Below are 20058 nucleotides of genomic sequence, written 5' to 3'. Positions count from 1 at the left end.
CAAGAAAAAAAGAGGAAGAACTTGTTTTCAGTTAGAATAACATCTTGATAAAGCAGAAATAAGCACATTTATTCAGCAGCTTAAGTGGGTGAAAACTTTTTTGCTCCCCATAAGATAGTTATAGAAACACTCTCACTAGGAAGGGAAACAGAAGTGTTGGTTCAAGAAAAAGAAAAAGACAAAAAAGGTTCCTGAGCCTTTCAAACACACCGAGAGAATGGGTATTCTTTCTACCAGTAGACCTTGGGCAAACCTAGTCTCATCTGTGTGTGTCGGTCTTTTCCCTTGTAACCTGATAGTGCTAGACTATGGTGATATTTAAGATACTCTCTTGCTCTAGCAATGATCTCCAAAGTTCTGCTAAGAGTTCTCAGGAAAACAGGAAAGTTAAGAATCTCTCTTCACTGTATTAAATTATGAAAGGATAAGGACAACAAAGAATTTCTTAGGAACCACAAAATAAAAAGGTACAATTTAGTTTTAGAAACTGTTAACCATTAATAATTAAAATAAATATATGCTTTCCATTTATCAAGGTAAAATAATAAATAGAAAATTAGTTGCCATTATTTGCACATTTTAAAAAAGTTTTAAAGTTCTCTGTGTTTCTTCAAGGTATGTGGGTTATTCTCCCTCTTTAAGTCAGAAAGGATATTTTTTCCTAATTATATCCCTCAGGTTTTTGGGTTGTTTTTTTTTTTCGTAGAATTTAAGTTTTTCTGAACTATCATGAGGAGCAACTGTGCTTATCTCCATTCCTGGTTGCCAAGAGGCTGCACGATTTGGAAAGTGTGTGTCATTCCAGAAAGGAGTCCCCCTCCATGGCTTGATATATATCCTTCTTAGTGTGTTAATGTATTAAAGTGATTCTCAACCATGACTACACATTAGAAGTACATTTTTAAAAAATGCTAATGCTAGATTCATCCCCAGACCAACTAAAACAAAATGTCTGTAGAAGGGGCATGAGAATGGACATTTTAAAAATTCCCCTAGGTGATTTTAATGCATTATTGGTATGGACTGCTGTGTTAGACTATGTTACTGCAAATTATATTCTTTGGCAGGGTCTACACAAAGATATTTCAAAAATAGATTACACTGAGTTTAAAAAGCTAGAAAAAATATAAAAAGATAATTTTAAAAATCTCTTACCATTTATGGAAATTGCAAAACTATTTCTTAAATATAATGAGTTAAAATTAAAATAAAGCTACAATTTCAAAGCAACTTAAATATCCAAGAATATGGGACTAGGTAAGTTATAATATATTCTTATAAAGTATAGTAGAATAAATTTTTATGATATGAGAAATGGTCTCCAATATATTATTACATTAAAATAAATAAGTTAAAAAATGGCACTGACAAATGAAACCATTTAACAGAAAAAAGTGTATATTGACACAGAGAAAAAACTGGAGGCAATAAAGCACAGTGTTAGTATCTATCTTGTGATGGATATTTCTTATAAAAATTACTGTTTTCTATTACCAAGAAATAACCCATAGGATACTACTTACTGCATCCCTTAGCCTACATGCTGATTAAGAGACATTTTCTCTTCCTACTTTATGTTTGGAATTTAGGTTTTATAAATAAGAATAACTTTTAATCATAAAAAAGTCATTACAAACTGTAGGATCCGATTTCCAGTTGCGGCAACATGGTGGCCTTAGATAGTGTATAATCAATCCCTTTTAACTACAGAGACAAAGTTTAATCAACTACAATTGTAAATATATATATACATATATGTGTGTGTGTGTATATGTATGTATATATATATAGCTTAGCTTCTATAAGAGAAAGCGTAGCCTACAAAAGCCAGAAACAAAATGAAAACAAAGTCAGAGGCCAAGATTAAATATAGCTCTTGAAGAACAATGGCCACAGTTTCAATTGCCACCCAATTACAAGAGAAAGAAACTTGGTCTTGGGTATCTGTGGAAAGGTCAAACTGAGATCTTTTTTACAGTCAGGACCTTGAATAGGTTATTCCTTCAGAAAAAGAAGAATGGGAAAATTCCACCCACTTGCTCAAGTGACAGTAATCACCGAAACAGTTAATATTTACTGAGCATTTACTATGTGCTAAGCACTATTCTAAGTATTTTATGACTAACTCATTTACTCATGTCAACATTCCAGAAGTTTTATTTTAATATCATATCTACTTTTAGATTGGCGGAAACAAAAAACAGAATGGTTAAGCAATTTTCCCAAGGCCATACACTAAAAAGCAGAAGTTAAATTCAAACCAAGGCTTTTAAAGTTAACGTTCTTAACTGCTTTATTGTGCTCTAATATGGATGTTTATAGCTACTCTGAGCTGCTCATAGATGTAAAAGTCTCTTATGAAAAACAGAATCTCACAAACTTGGGCTACATTCATGTGTGAAGTCTGATTTTACTCTGTACTCAGGTATGTTACAGACATTCCCAAACCAAGGTCTCAAACTAGTGAAAATCCTTAGGGCTGTTGGCAGAAACATATAAAAAACATACATAATTCACAGCCTTAGGGCAACCATATAAAAACAACCTAGGTGATGAGCTTACATGAGGAAATGATCAACATGAAGGAAAGTTAGCCATACAACAAACAGGAGGATTAGCATACAAAGAACATAAATACTAAAACTATATGAAGGTGACTCTAAAATTGGTATGCTTAACATTATTAAACACATAAAGAATAGTCACCAAAATAAAAGAGCATGATGCCATGAAAAGTCAAACGAAACAAAAAAATTTTTTAATTGTCATAGAAAATTTAAAACTCTGAGACTTTGCCAAAGTCCTCTATCAGTACAAGGAGGTTTTTGATAGATTCGCTTGGGTTTTTGAGGTAAAGATTCATGTCTTCTGCAAAGAGGGATAATGTAACTTCCTCTTTTCCTATTTGGATACCTCTGATCTCCTTCGCTTGTCTGATTGCTCTAGCTAGGACTTCCAAAACTATGTTGAACAGGAGGGGTGAAAGTGGGCATCCTTGTCTTGTTCCAGTTTTCAGGGGAAATGGTTCCAATTTCTGTCTGTTTAGTAGTATGCTGGCTGTGGGTTTCTCGTAGATGGTTCTTACTATTTTGAGGTATGTTCCATATATGCCTAGATGTTCAAGGGTTTTTATCAAGAAGGAGTGCCGGATTTTATCAAAAGCTTTTCCCCCATCTAATGATATAATCATGTGGTTTTGGTTTTTACGTCTGTTGACGTATTTAATTACATTTGTGGTCTAACAAATGTTCTGGAAGAAAAAGCCTACTTAGTCGTGGTGGATGATTTTTGAGATGTGTTGTTGAATCTGGTTTGCTAGGATCTTGTTGAGAATTTTAGCATCTATGTTCATCAAGGATATTGGACTATAGTTCAATATCTTGGATCTTTACCTGGTTTGAGTATCAATGTGATGTTAGCTTCATAAAATGATTTGGGGAGAGTTCCGTCTTTCTCAATCACCTGGAATACTTTCAATACGATTGGTATCAGTTCCTCCTTGTATGTTTTGTAGAATTCTGCTGGAAAGCCATTCGGTCCTGGGCTTTTTTTGGTAGGTAGTTTTCTTATGACATAGTCAATTTCCTGGATTGTTATTGGTCTTTTTAGGGTCTCGATTTCTTCTTGTTTCAACCTGAGGAGGGTATGTGATGCCAGAAAGTTCTCCATTTCCTTTAGGTTTTCAAGTTTGTTTCCATACAAGTGTACATAGTAGTCTCTGATAATCTTTTGTATTTCTTCAGGGTCAGTTGTAATTTCATCTTTTGTGTTTCTGACTGTGTTTATTTTGGGTTTTTTCTCTCTTTTTCTTGGTCAGTCTAGCTAGGCGACCATCAGTCTTGTTTATCCTTTCCAAGAACCAGCTTTTTGTTTCCTTGATTTTTGTATTATCTTTTTGTATTCTATTGTCCCAGATCTGGGCTATCATTTTAGTGATCTGGATTCTCCTGTTGAAGTTAGGGCTTTGGTGGTCTTGCTTTTCCAGCATCCTTAGGTGACTTGTTAGGCTGTTAACTTGTGATCTTTCCATTTTCTTCATATGTGCTTGTAGTGATATAAATGTGCAAAAGATAATTGCATTTCTATACACCAATACTAAACAAAGAGAAACCCAAATAAAAAGCACAATCCCATTCACAATAGTCATACACACACAAAAAATGAAATACCTTGGCATCTTCCTAACCAGAGATGTGAAAGACCTTTACGATGAAAACTACAAAACACCATTCAAAGAAATCAAAGATGACACAAACAAGTGGGAAAATATTCCATGCTCATGGATTGGAAGACTCAACGTTGTTAAGATGTCCATTCTACCTAAGGCAATCTACAGATTTAACACAATACCCATCAAACTAACAGCAGCATACAGGAATTCATATAAAAATGTAAATGACCACAAATAGCCAAACAATCCTCAGCAAAAACAAACAAAGCAGGAGGTATCACACTCCCAGACTTTAAACTTTATTATAAAGCTACAATAATCAAAACAGCCTGGTATTGGTACAAGAACAGGCATATGGACCAATGGAACAGGACTGAGATTCCAGAAGCAAAACCTCAATTTCTCAACCAACTCATCTTCAACAAAGCCTCCACCACCAACCACTGGGGAGAGGAGAACCTATTCAGTAAATGGTGCTAGTAAAACTGGTTGATCACATGCAGAAGACTAAGACCCCTATCTATCCTCATACACAAAACCAACTCTAAATGGATCAAAGACCTAAACGTAAAATCTCAAACTATAAGAACCTTAGAAAATGCAGGAGACACTCTTATGGAAATTGGAACTGGCAACCAATTCCTGATCACAACCCCAATTGTCCATGCCATAAGAGATAAAATAGACAAGTTGGGACCTCATTAAACTGACAAGCTCCTGCAAAGACAAAGAAACCATCAAGAGAGCAGGGAGACAGACCACAGACTGGGAAAAAATATTTGCCAACTGTATGTCTGACAAAGGCCTAACATCCAGGATCTACAAGGAACACAAAAGTGCTAAAAGGAAAAAAACAAACAGCCCCAATACAAAGTGGGCAAAAGATATGAACAGACACTTCTCAAAAGAAGACATACGAGCAGCCAAAAGATTCATGAAAGAATGCTCAGCCTCACTAGTCATCAAAGAAATGCAAATTAAAACTACACTGAGACAGAGTCTATAATACTAAGTGATGTTTCACAGAAACAAAGAACTGAGTATCACATGTTCTCACTCATAAGTGAACCTTAAACAACTGTCTTAATATTATAAGAAAAGGATTGGCAGTAGCGGGAAACTGTGGGGGTATGGTGGGGGCAGGGAGGCGGAATTGGCAGTAGTGGGAATCTGCCTGGGGAAGCGGAGGCATACTTCATCAGCAAGGATACCTGCATAATGAATATTTGTGTATCTAACCTTGAATTCTGCCCCACAATTTTAAAATAAAAAAATTTAAAATAAAAAAAAAAAGAAAATTTAAAACTCAATGAGCAGGTATCAAGCAATCAGAGCAGAAGAGAAAACTAGTGATGTGGAAGATAAAAAGTATAACAACAAAAAATAATCAGACTGCCACACAGAGAGGTAAAGAAATTTAAAGATAAGCAAGGCATTAGGAAACACGGCACATAGAATTAAAAGATGAAACTTAAAGCTACCAGGAAAAGATAGAAAGAAAAGCTATTTTAAAAGGAATAATGACAAGAATTTTTCAAAATTAACAAAAAACACAATTTTTCAGTTTAAAAAGTACTACAAAACCCACAGAAGAACAAATAGAAAATAAGACATACCTAAATATATTTTAGAATCTACGGATCACTGAGTACAAAAAAAATCTGAAAAGCAAATAGAAGGAAAAGACAAATGCCTATAAATAGACTACCAGCAACAACAATAGCAACAACAAAGGCCAGAAGAAAATGGCATAATATGTTTAAATTCTTGAGGAAAAACAATTGATAAACTGCCATTTTCTTCTCAGCTAAATGCATTCAAGATTGTGGGGGAAACAAAGATATTTTCAGGAAAATAAATCTGAGAACATTTACCACTCATAGTTCATCAATGTAATACCTCTTGAAGGGTATACACTGCAGTAATAAGAAAACTGAACATAGAAAAAAATGAAAGTGATGAAAGTAGCAATACTGAGCCAAGAAATTGGCAAGCTTTTGGGGAAATCTATATAAAACTGGTAATAAATGTAATAACAATGATGAGGATGACTAATAAGGAGAAAAGTTAAAAATAAATAAGGTAGAACAAATATACTAAATTTAAAGAAATTAACCAAGATGCCGCAAAGATACAGAAATTTAAAATAAGTGAGACAGGCTAACAGTCATGGTGGATAGAATGAAAAGCTCTAAAAAATAGCTGAGAGAGAATTAATGGGAGGGAATATTCACACAGACAATGGAAAATTGGTAAAACTGAAGCTTTCTATGATCTAATTGTTTGGACAGAGGGTAGATATATTTGTACTTCCAGATGATTAACTTAAGTACACATTCATGAATTTCATGAGTAATCACTAAGAGAAATAAAATTGTAAGTTCAAAAGCAGAAGAGAAAAAAACATCATAGAGTACACTCAACTAATCAATGGAAGGGATGGGGAGGAAGGAAGTAAAAGAAAAGCTGAGTAAATAGAAAAGATCAGACAAGATATCAGAAATTAACTGTATCCATAACCATAATTAATGTAATTGATTCAAACAGTCAAAAGGTAGAAGCTCTCAGATTGCAGAATGAAAACTAAACTAATCCAGATATATGCTGTTTCTAAAGGATACACAGCATGAAAAGTTGAAAGCCAATGAACTGTAAAATAGAACCATACCAACAAAAACTAAAGAAAGCTACTGTAACTTTTAATTTTAATAAGTAATAAATGCAAAAAGCATATTAAGCACAGGGAACCAATGTTATATACCAAACCTGTAAGCACCTAATGACATAGAGTCAAGATGGATAAAGAAAAATTGGCATAATTGCAGAACAAATTAACAAATCTACAACATTTTGGTGGGATTTTAAAACATATCTTTCTCATAAAATAATATCTGGAGCAGATAAAATATTGCTAAAGATATAGAATATTGAGCAATACAATGAAGTTTCGTATGCAATATATACATAAATCTTAGCATCTACAATTGGACATAACAGCTCTCACTACTTTCTGCCTTGCTCATTCTATACCAAACACAGGGGTCTCCTTGATATTCATCAAACACACCACGCACACTCCTGTCTCATGGGCTTCATTTGCTTGGTCTCATCATTCTAGGAGTTAGGATGACAAAGATCAAAGCCACAGATTCAGTGTCTGTAGAGGGTCCATTTCCTGATTTATAAATGACACCACCTTTTTGCTATACCATTTCCGAACAGTTCTTCAGGTGGCCTTGGACCAACCCAGTTCTCCCTGCTTTCTTGCTTGTAGTTCTCAAGAATAACAGTCGAAAATGCTAAGAATACAACATCCTGGATTAAAGAAGAACTTGCCAAACCCTGTAGGCTCTTTTCCAGTCCCTCCTAGAAACAGGATGTCCTTCAATGTTTCCGTTCAGTGACTCTTGTAACCCATAGGTATACAGAACCCAGAATGGGCTGCTTTCCGGGATCCCTCAGCTGATGTGCAAGTAGGCGTGTGCAGATGAGACTATCCACTCCAGGTAGCCTTCATGAGCCTTGAGGAACTGCCTTGTAATATATCCTAGGCTTCTGTTGACTCTTGCTTCCTATCTGTAAATAATAAATCCACTTCACGTAACTTGCTGTGTATATAAATGTTTTATCTCACCACACTTGGGCAAGTAATCAGTGCACAGTGAACCTACCCTTACAGTCCTCACATGGTGGAAGGGACTAGGTAGTTATCTAGGGTCTGTTTTATAAGGGTATTAATTCCAATAATGACAGCTTCACCCTTATGACCTAATCACTTCCCAAAACCTCATCTCCTAATACCATCACCTTGGGGGTTAATATTTCAACACATAAATTTAGGGGGTACACAAACATTGAGACTACAGCACACATGTAAGTGAGGCCACATAGTATCTTTCTTTCTATGCCCGGCTTATTTCAACTAGCATAATCCTTCAGGTTCATCCATGTTGTCACAAATGACAAGATTTACTTCTTTTTGAAGGCTGAATAGTATTCTGTTTGGGGTGTGTGTGTGTATATGTGTGTGTGTGTGTGTGTGTGTGTGTGTGTGTGTGTGTGTGTGTTGTGTCTACTGTACAAGTCTCAGAAGCACAGACCAAGCTGCTGCATTTTGCTTCAAATAAAGTCATCTTTAAGTTGTTTGGGGTTTTGGTGTCCTTTTTTGTTGTTGTTTTTGCAGTTAAGGGGTATATTTTATTTCATATCTTTCTGTAAGCAAAGTTGCTTTGATATCATTTTAATTATTCAAATGTGCTGTTTACCAAGAAGATACTAAATCCATCTTATTATTTCTCTGTATAAGAATGAAGCATACCACATAGGTTAGTGGTTCTAGATTCACTCAACTCTTGAATATGAATTATACAAGGACAATTTTTTTGGTAACCTTTATTTCAATGTAATTTTAAACTTACAGAAAAACTGCAAGAATGATTCAATGATTGCTTACATTTTGCCCTATTTGCTTTATCATTCTCTCATTAAATATATAATTTTTTTTCTGAACCATTTAAGAGTGAGTTGAAGACATCATGCCTATTTACCATGAAGTACTTGGTGATTATTTCCTAAGAACAAAGATATTCTTTACATAATCATAGTTCAAGTATCAAATTTAAGAAATTTAACACTCATACTCAGTAATCTATCACAGAAACAAAGAAAGAGTACCATATGCTCTCACTCATAAGCGGACCTTGAACAATTATCATAATACTATGAGAAGGGGATTGGCGGCAGTGGGAAACTGTCAGGGGAGGTGAGGTGGGATTGGCAGTTGAGGGAAACTGCCAGAGAGGGAGGGGCACACACACCTTATGAACAAGGGTACCTGTATAATGAACATTTGTATACCTAACCCTGAATTGTACCCCGCCATCTTTAAAAGAAAAAAAAAGAAAAGAAATTTAACAGATATAATAGTATTATCTAATCCATAGTTTATATTAAAATTTTATCAGTTAACTCAATAACATCCTGTAGAGTTACTACTTGTCCTGTGCAGACTCTAATGCAAGATTCTACATGGCATTTAGTCATCCTAACTCCTTAGTCTCTTTCCATTTGTAATAGTTTTGCCTTCACATTTGTTTGTTTAATGTTTCTTCATGGTTAGATTCAGGTTATGTGTTTTTGACAGGAATATCACAGAAATGATGACGTGTTCTACTAAGTACCTATATCAGGAGGTACATGATATCAGTTTGTCACACTATTCATGAAGTTTACTCTGATAATTTGGTTAAAGTAGTATTTACCAGGTATCTCCATTATAAGGTTTTCTTCTAATTAATAAGAATGTATGGGGACATACTTTGGAACTATATAAATACCCTGTTCTTCATCAAACTTTTGCTTGCTATCTGGACATCAATGATGAATTACTGACTCCATTATTCCTTCTATATACATTTGTTGGCATTTTGCCATAAGACAAGCTTTCCCTTTTCTTCCATTTATTTATATTTACCTGTATGGATTAAGTGATTCTCACCTTATTCTATGAACTATGTTTTTATTTTAATGTTCAAGTTGTCCCAGACTTGGTCAGAGGGAATTCCTCCAAGCAAGCCCCTACACATAAGGAAAATTCTAATCCCAAAATATTATTCCCCTGTTACCAAAAGACTTCTGAAATGCCCTCCCCTAGTGGCAAATATTCTTTTCTTAGAGATTGTATCATGAGTTTTTATTAAACAAATATAGACATAATTAGAAAAGTAAATCTTCTGAAATAAAATCTAAGTTATTTGGGGATTATATGCAATTTTGAGATCTATTTTATTAATATAGATATCAAAAGGTAAATTTAAATTAAAAATGACTCATTTAATAGGTACTATTTTGACAGATAAGGTTATCCAAAGTAATTCTGATAACTGATCCAGCATTTGAATCATAAAAGATACAGGTTTTCATCCCTGGCATTCAAGTTCACTTTTATACCTAAAGTACCAAAGAATATTCAAGTTGCAAAGAGGACACCAAGAAACGTCACTGATAAACATTATCCAGGATTAAAGAGGTATGGAAGGCTCTTTTTACAGCTATTTCTCAACTTACATACAAATAACCACTGTCAAATGTTCATTTGTAATTTTAAGCTCCTTCCAACATTCCACAGAAATAGTATGAAAATAAATCATGTGATGTTCATGCGGCTACAGAGGACCTTGATGATGATATTGTTAACCCCCTTATTAAAAAAAAAGAACGAAGGAAAGAAAGAAAAGGCGGGGGGAAGCAATGTAGGCCCAGAGAGGTAAACTCTTACCGAAATAGTTACTGGAAAATCTAAAATTTGGTTATAGTTTCCAGTATGTCAAGATAGAGTTATTTTAAATGTGCCACTTACAATGGTGACATTAACAAGTCAGTCTACAAGAAAATGCCATTTAGCCAACAATGTGGCTGAAGCATTTAGCAATGAACAATAGGATGGCAGAAATAATTACTAAAGTAACCCGAAAATAATTATGTTGGAAAGAAAGTTTTCTTTTTAAATAATGAATTTGAGGCTCGGTTAATTAAAAGATGATGGGAAGGTCCACCCATATTTCTGTTGGGATTCCTGAAGGAAACTTACAGGTTCTTTAGAGGCTTGAGGCTCTGGTTCTTTAACATACATAACTTCATCACACACTTAGGGTTCTCCTTTTCCACAGCAGGCATGTACTAGAATATGATTCAAACTTAGCACAAAGTTGTTTAGGGCCTCTCCATTAATTTCCAACTCTTTATATTTAAATTAAGATTCGCAAATCTACTCAGAGAATACTACAAGAAACATTTATCTGTATTAGAGATGAAGTGACATTCGAGGTTGTAAAATTCTGTTTTCTTGAAACAGAAGAATTTTTAATATAATTATATGATTTTCTCTCATTTTATTTCATAAAATCTCCTCAATACGTAAAGAATATCCCCTTTAAAATCAAATTTAAATAGCTAGATTTAAATGTAGAAACCATCCATGACATTCAGGCCTTCTCCATCTTCATTTATCTGGTGTGATCAATTCCTGGGTTCCCTGTGATCTGTTCTCTTTCCTATCTTCCTCCTCTAATTTGACAACAGGAGGATTAACCCTCTGATAACTTTGCTGATATTTCTCCTACTAAAACAGACAGTTGTGCCTAAAGTAGGAAGCAGAGTCTCAGATATAAACTTCAAGAACTGTCTCAGCGTTAACTCAAAGAAGCTATCGTTTGACTATTTTGAATCTTCACATGAATGGAACAGATTTTACAAATAAAGTTACCACTGGATGAAACACATTTCATAAAGGCAGCATAGAGAAGAGAAAGATGTTTTATTTACTTTAAAGTTGAAAACACAAAATGATCCAGAAAGCTTTTTCAGCAGTTATAGGGCATAATTTTTCAAAATCGATTCAAGATCATTACTCTGTGAATCTAAGAATCAGAATTTTCCATGACAACTAACAAAATGGGAAAAGCAGCACTGTACATACCCTGAGTGGCTGTTGGAGGTAGTTTGAGGGTATTGTCTAACTTCTCCCAAAGGTAAGTTGGCCGAGGAATGCCTTCCTCTGAGCTACAGAGCAGGATGACATCGCTGCCAATATCCTGGGATCCTTGAATTTGGCAGTGTGGGACAGAAGGGGGAACTATAACAGGAAGAGTAAGCAATAAAGTACACATTTACTATGAACCTAGTGATGACGGTAGAGACATCAACATTCAATACACTGGAACCTCAGTTAACATGGTTTATGGAACACATATCAGGAGACAGCCTCATGGCTAAAGCCAGAGAACCATCATGTACTCATTCTTGAGGCCTGGGCATAGATGTAGAGCCTGCAGCCTCAGTCAGCAGGGAGCAAATATGTTAAAAGAGGCTACACCCTTTGATTATGTTTTCAAGGTATCTTATGATCTTGGTTTCACTCTGCTTCCTCTAAAGAATAATTCTTAAGATACTTTGTGTCAACATGTTGCCTTTAAAAAACACTGCTGAAAGAGGCCACTTTTAGAAAAGATTTCAAGGAAAAGAGACACTTATCCTCCCAGCTATTTTCTGGCTAAGGCTACCTTAACAAGGTCCTTTGTTACGTTATAAATGAAAATCAGACAGCCCCACTTTATATCAAATTCTGCTTTATGGTGGAAAAAGTTAGAGCAATGTTCAAATAAAGGGGAAGTTAATAATAATGCAGTAGACATCTTATAATCAGTAAGACAGATAAGGGTACAAAGGACATGGAACAAAAAAATATCAAAAAGAACACTAAAGGAAGCAAGTAGTAATATATAATGACAAGTAAGCAAATAAATTTATAAACTAAGCAGACGGCTTGAAATATCACATTGGGCAATGCGGACAGCATGGCTTAAGTCCAATTGATGATGTATTCATAATGCTGATTATTTCAATAAATACATTCACTCTTTCAAATACGAATAAATGAATGAATAAAAAATGAACACAGAGTATACAGAGGAATCAGGAAAGAAATGGGTAGGGAAAGAGAGAACAATGACAGAGTATAGGCAGGAAGAATGAAAATCTTAGATTGCCCTGGTGGGATAAACCAGTCTCCTCAATTTACTGCCTTTGACATTGCCACTGTGATACTATGAAGGAAAACTCAAAATAATTTGGAGGTAGCACTGATTATAAAATAAATTAAAAGCTTTTTTCTTCCTTTAAAAAAGTGAAAAAATAAATCAGCCTGGATAATTTTGGAAGCCATTTACCTAACTTACAGGTATAAGCATCTGAATAGCATTTATTTTCATTAGCACTCTGTACTCAGGGTATTTTTACATCTATATAACTTTTAATATAATACAATGACTAAGATTTTGAGAATAGAAATCCCCAACATGGTCCTTAGTTTCTTTATTCTGTTTGAAGTCTGGAAGAAAAGGCACCCAAAGTTATAGCATATTCTTACGCAAAAAGGAAAAATGGCAAGAATCTCTAACATGTGTATTCTTAAGTGACTCAACAACAGAAGGAAAAAGAAAATGGGGGGGGAGGAGTCTGACAAAGGATCATGGGAGGAGATTCTGAGACTTGAGTAGGATGGAGAAGAATCAGGAGCCTCAGCCTTCTCTGCATTTCCTCCAGCTCCCCTAATGAACTGAATTTAACCACTTCTACCACAAGGATTCGTTTAGAAAACTGTTTTATTTTAGAGACAGGAGAATTGAGAAATAAGACATGTTGAGGATGGATTTAGTATGAGATAGTCTAACAGCACAGTATAATGGAAAGAGTGCTGGTTTGAGGAAGGAGACCTAAATGTTAATCTAGACTTTGTTGTTCACTGTCTATACAACCACAGAAAAGGCTCTAAATCTATCTGGTCTCAGTCTTAAAGTTACAATAATATAATGTTCAAACAATGATACTTCTGAGAGTAAAAGGAGGTATTATTTAAATTTCGCCAGGTATAAGCACTGAGAACTGTGGTTATCCTTCTCAGTGCTACATAGATACGGAGTAATAGTATTAATCTCACACATACCAAAATTTCTGCTTCCTGCTCACAATAAATAGTTCTTGATTTATTTTGCTCTCAACAGTAAGTTCTGTCCTGTAAAGACTTAAGCAAAGTGAGGGGTCACTTTTGATGGTATTTTATACCACCTTTCTCCACCTTCAAAACAAGTCATTAGCAGGGCTCCCTGGCTCAGCCTGTAATCCCGCACCTTCGGGAGGCTGAGGTGAGTGGATTGCCTGAGCCCGCGGGTTCGAGACCCGCCTGGGCAGCAAGACCTCATCTCTACAATAAATCAAAAAATCAGCCGGGCATGGTAGCGCATGCCTGTAATTCCGGCTACTCGGAAGGCTGAGGCAGAAGGATCGCCGGAGTCCAGCAGGTCAAGGCTGCGGTGGCCGGGAGCGGCCACTGCACTCCAGTCTGGGCGACAGAGTGAGACTCCAACTCACAAAAAGCAAAAAAACCCAAGTCATTGAAGAAGCAAGCTTTAGAGACCCCTAGAAATGAAGAAAGGAGTGGGGAAGCTACATGTGAGAAGCATGGAGAAGTAGAGACTGAAATAAGAGAAGACTATGGAAAAGGAATACAAAAAGACTGAGAGTGTGGAAGGAAGGGCAGAAGTGAATATGCTTGAGAGGGGATTCATAAGTGAAGACTCAGGCCCCTGGGACTCTACTGTCACTCACCTAACACTGTGAGACCAGTCACCCCGATGTTCCTGCCCCCTCTGTCTGGAAGGTTGTTGACCAGACACTGGTAGGTGCCTGTATCTGATAGCTGAGTGTTGTTAATGAAGATAGAGACGTTGGTGGCTGGCATGATGCCTGTAAATCCTACCCTACCATGGAACCGAGGAGACCCATCAAACATCTGTCCACCCTGATACAGAATGACCTGCAAAAGAAAGCAAAATAAGTAAACTGGACACTATATACCCTCCTAGACACATAACAATAACTGTCAAGTAGACAGTACCAAATGTTGGAAAATTTTATTTCTAATTTGAAAGTTGTCACCAACTTTTTGTTATAGTACTTGCCCACTGGTATCCTGGGTTCTAAATTCTCATACACCAAATTAAAATAACATTCTTTTTTAACCTTATCTAACCTATCAGAACACAGAAAATATCTTTAATGCTATCTTACTATATACCCATAATATTTTTACCCGTTTAAAAAATTAATTACAAAATAAAAAGTTTTTTAAAATATTAGCATTGCCATTCTCATGCTTAGGTCACATAATGATAGATCATAGTTACAGACTAAATATAAATAAATGCCCTAAAAGGGAAGAAGTGTCACAAGTCCATGATTGCTGTTCTTATTTCTATTATCAAAGTTACCTATTCAATGCAGCAGACTCAGAATGACATAGCAAAAATCCCTGAGGGCTGTGAATAAGGGTCTCGGTTCTGCTCACATTCTACCTATAAACGTCGGAGTCACTATAGTCAAGTTCTTTCTTAACTCTTTGACCCCATCCTTGATTCCTAAAGTGATGAGGTTGAGCAAAATGATCTCAAAGGCTCGGTTTAACTACAAAAATTCTTCAGTTTGAAGAAACAAAAGAGGCTTCTATTGAATTTCATATCGGAAAATTTAGTTTATCAAATATTTTGAGGTAATAATAAACTTATTGAAGCAGAAAAACTTCATTTAAATGTTATCATTATAAATAAAGGTGTAGCCATTATCACAATTCATTAATTTTCTAAGCATTATTTTCTGTGGTGAATATTACAAATTATGAGTCTTTTTCCTTTAATTAATACAGTTTATTGGGGACTAGCTTCCATTTTTTGGGTACATTCCTTCACGTGCATATTCTAATTTATATAAGACTCTTTGATACTGGCTAGTATACCTAGTTATGTTTATTTTTAAATGCTAGTAAAATTAACTTATAACAATCAAGTACTACAACCTAACATTATTTCCTTACTATTACCACTATCTTTTAAAAGTGAGTTCTCAACTACCTGTGTTGGTGCCAGTCCCTTCTGGTCAAAATAAACTCTGCTTTTCCTGTCCTGGTATTTTCTTGCCAGCAATATTTCTTACACAGGTTCCTACAGAAAACTCTCCAAAGAATCTTCTTGCTTTGTTAATTTTTAAAAAGAGTATTTTTAAAAGAAGCTAGCCTCTTCTGATGCAGAGGAGTGGAACTTAAAAGAGCACAGGCACACTGAAAATGTCACCTTACTCTGGAAATCAAATATGTGCTCAGGATGCTTCCCTACCTCTTCTGGGAAGATGAATACTTTAGAGGAAGCATTGGATGGAACAGAAGTACCTGTTCAGGTTGGTTAGCATTGGAGAGTGGAATGACCATCCAAATGACATTGAGGTTGATGAGGGCAGCATTGGTAGTGAAAGTGCAGGGCAGGACTGCTGTCTGACCCCGGGCCACCTGGATACTCCCAGGGCTCTCTGACACTTCCAAGGATGCTGCAACACCTACAGAAGAAGGAAAAGGGAGGTTATATGCTCGCCCTTTCCCAATAGTCCAAACAACTTCAGAAAGGTTTGTGTGCTTTACATTATCACATTTTTATTAATAACATGAATAGACTGACATGATAGTCTTACTAAACAACTGCTGACCAGTCACTGAGTCACAATAATAAAAATGGTTCCTCCCTTTACCTCTTGGAAATTACAACTGAAAAATGTTAGCGGCTATTTACTCTCTTTTGTAAGATACTCTCTGATATCTGGCCAGATTCAAATACAACATGGAAGAATTCAATTGATAGGGCCTGAGCAAAACTTACAGTGGGAATGAAAGTTAAGAACTAAACTAAATTTTCTAAAGTATCATTACAATAGAACAGCCAAATTGCAATTATAATTTAAAATTACAGTTATAATTACAATGCACTGTAAAATTAAATGTTTATATATGCCTAACAGAGTATGTGTAGCATCTATAATAGAAAAGTAGACAACACTGATGAAAGAAATCAACAAGCCTAAATAAATGAAAAAATATACAATGTTCATGAATTGGAAGATTCAATCTTGTTAAGATGTCAATTCCCTCCAAATTGATCTATAGATTCAGAGCAAGCCAAAACAAAATCCCAGTAGTCTTTTTGCAGATACTGACAAATTCTAAAACATATAGAAAAGCAAGGAACTAGAATAGCCACACACACTTACACACACACAGAAAAAGAAAACTCAAAAAGAAGAACAAAGATGAAGAATTCACACTTCCTGATTTTAAAACTTGCTATATAGTTATAGTAATCAAGACAGTAATTATACAGCATATTATCTGTTTGTGTATCCTAGCATAAGGACAGATATATAGGTAAGTGGTATAGTACAGAGAGCACCAAAATAAGCCTTTAAATTTATGGTCTAACACTTTTCTACAAAAGTACAAGACAATAAAAGGGAGGAAAAAAACATCGTTTAAACAAATGGTACTGGGACAATAATAAGATGCCACAACACAAGAATTCTTACCTCCCAGAATTAACAAAAATCAACATAAAATGTTCGTTGACCTTAATGAATGAGCTGAAACTAAAAAAATGTCTACAATAAAATAGGTGAACAGTCTAGTGGCCTTGGATTAGTCAGAGATCTTTAAAATGTCACCAAAACCATGAACCATAAAATCAAATAAATCAATAAGTTGGACTTTGTTAAAATTTAGAAATGTTCATCTTCAAAAGACTTAAAATAGAAAGTCAAGGTTCAGATTGGTAGAAAATATTACAAATCATATATCGGATAAAGAACTTAATATCTAAAATATACAAAGAACTATTACAACTCAATAACTTAAAAGACAACCTCATTTTAAAATGGGCTAAAGATCTGCAAAAACCTTTCAATAAGGGTTTATAAACACATGGAAAGATGCTTGATACCATTATTAAGTAAGAAAATATATATTAAAACCACCATAAGATACCACTAGTTCCGATTTCCATGAGGGTATTTCCTTCATTTTCTAAGGTTCTTATGGTTTGAGGTTTTACATTTAGGTCTCTGATCCATTTGGAGTTAACCTTTGTGCATGGGGATAGATAGGGGTCCTGTTTCAATCTTCTGCATGTGGTCAGCCAGTTTTCCCAGCACCATTTACTGAATAGGTTCTCTTCTCCCCAGTGGTAGGTGGTGGGGCTTAATGGGCAAAAGATATGAACAGACACTTCACAAAAGAAGACATTCGAGCAGCCAAGAAACTCATGAAGAAATGCTCAACCTCATTAATCATCAGGGAGATGCAAATCAAAACCACACTGAGATACCACCTAACTCCAGTCCGAATGGCAATTATCAACAACTCAAAAAATAACAGCTGCTGGAGAGGGTGTGGTGAAAAGGGAACATTTCTACACTGTTGGTGGGAGTATAAACTAGTGCAACCTCTGTGGAAAGCAATGTGGCAATTCCTAAAAGCTCTAAAAATCGACCTTCCATATGACACCGCAATCCCCCTACTGGGAACATACCCTGACGACCTCAAATCACTCTATAAAAAAGATACCTGCACACATATGTTTATCGCAGCGTTGTTCACAATAGCAAGAACCTGGAAACAACCATGCTGCCCGTCAAAAGAGGACTGGATTAAAAAAATGTGGTACATATGATGGAATACTAAGCAGCCATAAAAAAGAACAAAATCATGAATTTCACAGCAACCTGGATGGAACTAGAGTCTATAATACTGAGTCTCTCACAGAAACAAAGATCCGAGTATCACATATTCTCACTCATATAATGGACCTTGAACATCCAATGTAATACTGTAAGAAAATGACTGACGGTACTGGGAAACTATGGGGGGGATGGGATTAACAGTCGCAAATATCTGTCTGGGGATGGGGAAACACCTCTTATCAACAGGGTGCCTGAATGAAACGTAATTGTACACCTAACCCTTAACTGTACCCCACAAAATCATAATAAAAAATATTGATTAAAAAAAAAAAAGTTAAACATGGCAGTAGGGGTACTGCCAGGGGAAGGAGTGTGGGGTGGGGCACTTGACATCGCTAAGGGTACCTGGCCCTAAACTAGGGGAAGGGAGAACCAGTGGGGGGCCCAAACCTCACCTGCACATAAACTACTTATGTATCTAACCCTTACTTGTACCCCACATCTTTTCAATAAAAAAAGAAATTAATTATCTTAAATAAAATAAGTTAAATATAAACATGCTATACGAGTCAGTAATTCCATTTCCTAGAATTCTATTAAAGTAAAATAAAATATATGTCCACACAAAGACTCGACCATGAATGTTCACATCAGCATTATTCATATCATGCCCCAAAAGGGAAATAACACAAATAACCGCCAATTGCTGAACTGATAGACAAAATATGATACATCCATACAATGGAATACTATTCAGAAATAAAATGCATCAAACTACTGATACATGTTACAATATGGATAAGCCTCATATTGCTAAATGAAAGAAGCCAGATGCAAAACACAGCATAATATATAAGTCCACATATATAGAATGTCTAAAAAAAGGCAAATCTATAGAGACAGGAAGTAGATTAGTGCTGCCTGAGGCTTTAAAAGAGGGAGTAAAAATTGATGCAAATAGGCTCAGTGGGACTTTCTAGTGACGGAAAATTTCTAAAACTAGATAGTTGTGATGGCTGTACAACTCTAAGTTTAGTAGAAATCATTGCATTTTATATTTTAAGCGGGCAAATTTTGTGGAATATAAATTATACATCAATAAGACTGTTAAAATTCAAAAAAAGAAAACCATGATTCACCAGAGCCAACTCCTGGGAAGTCAAAATAACTGTTATCTCTTCTGCAAAGAATGCCTGCCTCCCTGGGACGATGGAAGAATATGGAAATAACAGGAGATCAAAAGAGATCAGGGAGACCTTACAAAGAAGCTATGCTAAATCATGAAAAATACATTAAGTCTATGGCAGTATCTCAAACTGTTTTATTTTGAAGTGATAGTATCTCAATTCTCCCAAAAAAGTAACACAATAGCATACTGTTATTATTACAACTAGTCTAAAAAATAAAGGTACATAACACCTCCTTTCTATAGAACGTTACATTCTTCACATATAGTAGTCTGATGATGTTCTCAGGAGTTAAACTTGCAGATTAAAATGTTTCATAAAATAAGTCACCTGTGAGAGAATAGAAAACACTTGACAACATCAGGAAAAGTCTCTAAGTTAAACAACATTAGGGGAAGACTCTAAGTTTTAAAAAGTTGAAACTACTTCAGGCACTAGAAGGCAGAAAGGAAAGGCTACTTAATCATGGAGGTGGCAATGAATTCAGAACAAGATACCTCGAGGGGTGGAAGTAGGTTAGGGAGTACATTTGTTACAACGGTATGATAAATTCATAGTAAATACCACTCAGTGGAAATGTTCTTAAGAATAAGT

General features: G+C 35.4%; 1 protein-coding gene across 2 annotated transcripts in view; it reads right to left on the bottom strand.

Moving 5' to 3' along the window:
• The window catches only part of IGSF11 (immunoglobulin superfamily member 11), a 32863-nt gene extending 13010 nt beyond the window's left edge, over positions 1 to 19853 (bottom strand). The window contains exons 1-4 of one of the 2 annotated variants that reach the window (XM_021717982.1): positions 19837 to 19853; positions 15948 to 16113; positions 14336 to 14543; positions 11649 to 11804 (exon numbers count right to left, since the gene is read on the bottom strand). In XM_021717982.1, coding sequence (XP_021573657.1) covers positions 11649 to 11804; positions 14336 to 14543; positions 15948 to 16113; positions 19837 to 19853 — 547 coding nt within the window. Of the gene's footprint in view, positions 1 to 11648; positions 11805 to 14335; positions 14544 to 15947; positions 16125 to 19836 lie in introns of those variants that run through there. The other variant, XM_008068904.1, reaches the window with a different exon arrangement.
• Positions 19854 to 20058: the final 205 nt, after the last annotated feature.

This window comes from Carlito syrichta, unplaced genomic scaffold, assembly GCF_000164805.1.
Source record: "Carlito syrichta isolate Samal-C Ts95f unplaced genomic scaffold, Tarsius_syrichta-2.0.1 Scaffold311650, whole genome shotgun sequence".
NCBI lineage: Eukaryota > Metazoa > Chordata > Mammalia > Primates > Tarsiidae > Carlito > Carlito syrichta.
The sequence above is the reverse complement of the archived record's forward strand: the minus strand, read 5'-3'. Positions and strand labels throughout refer to the sequence as shown.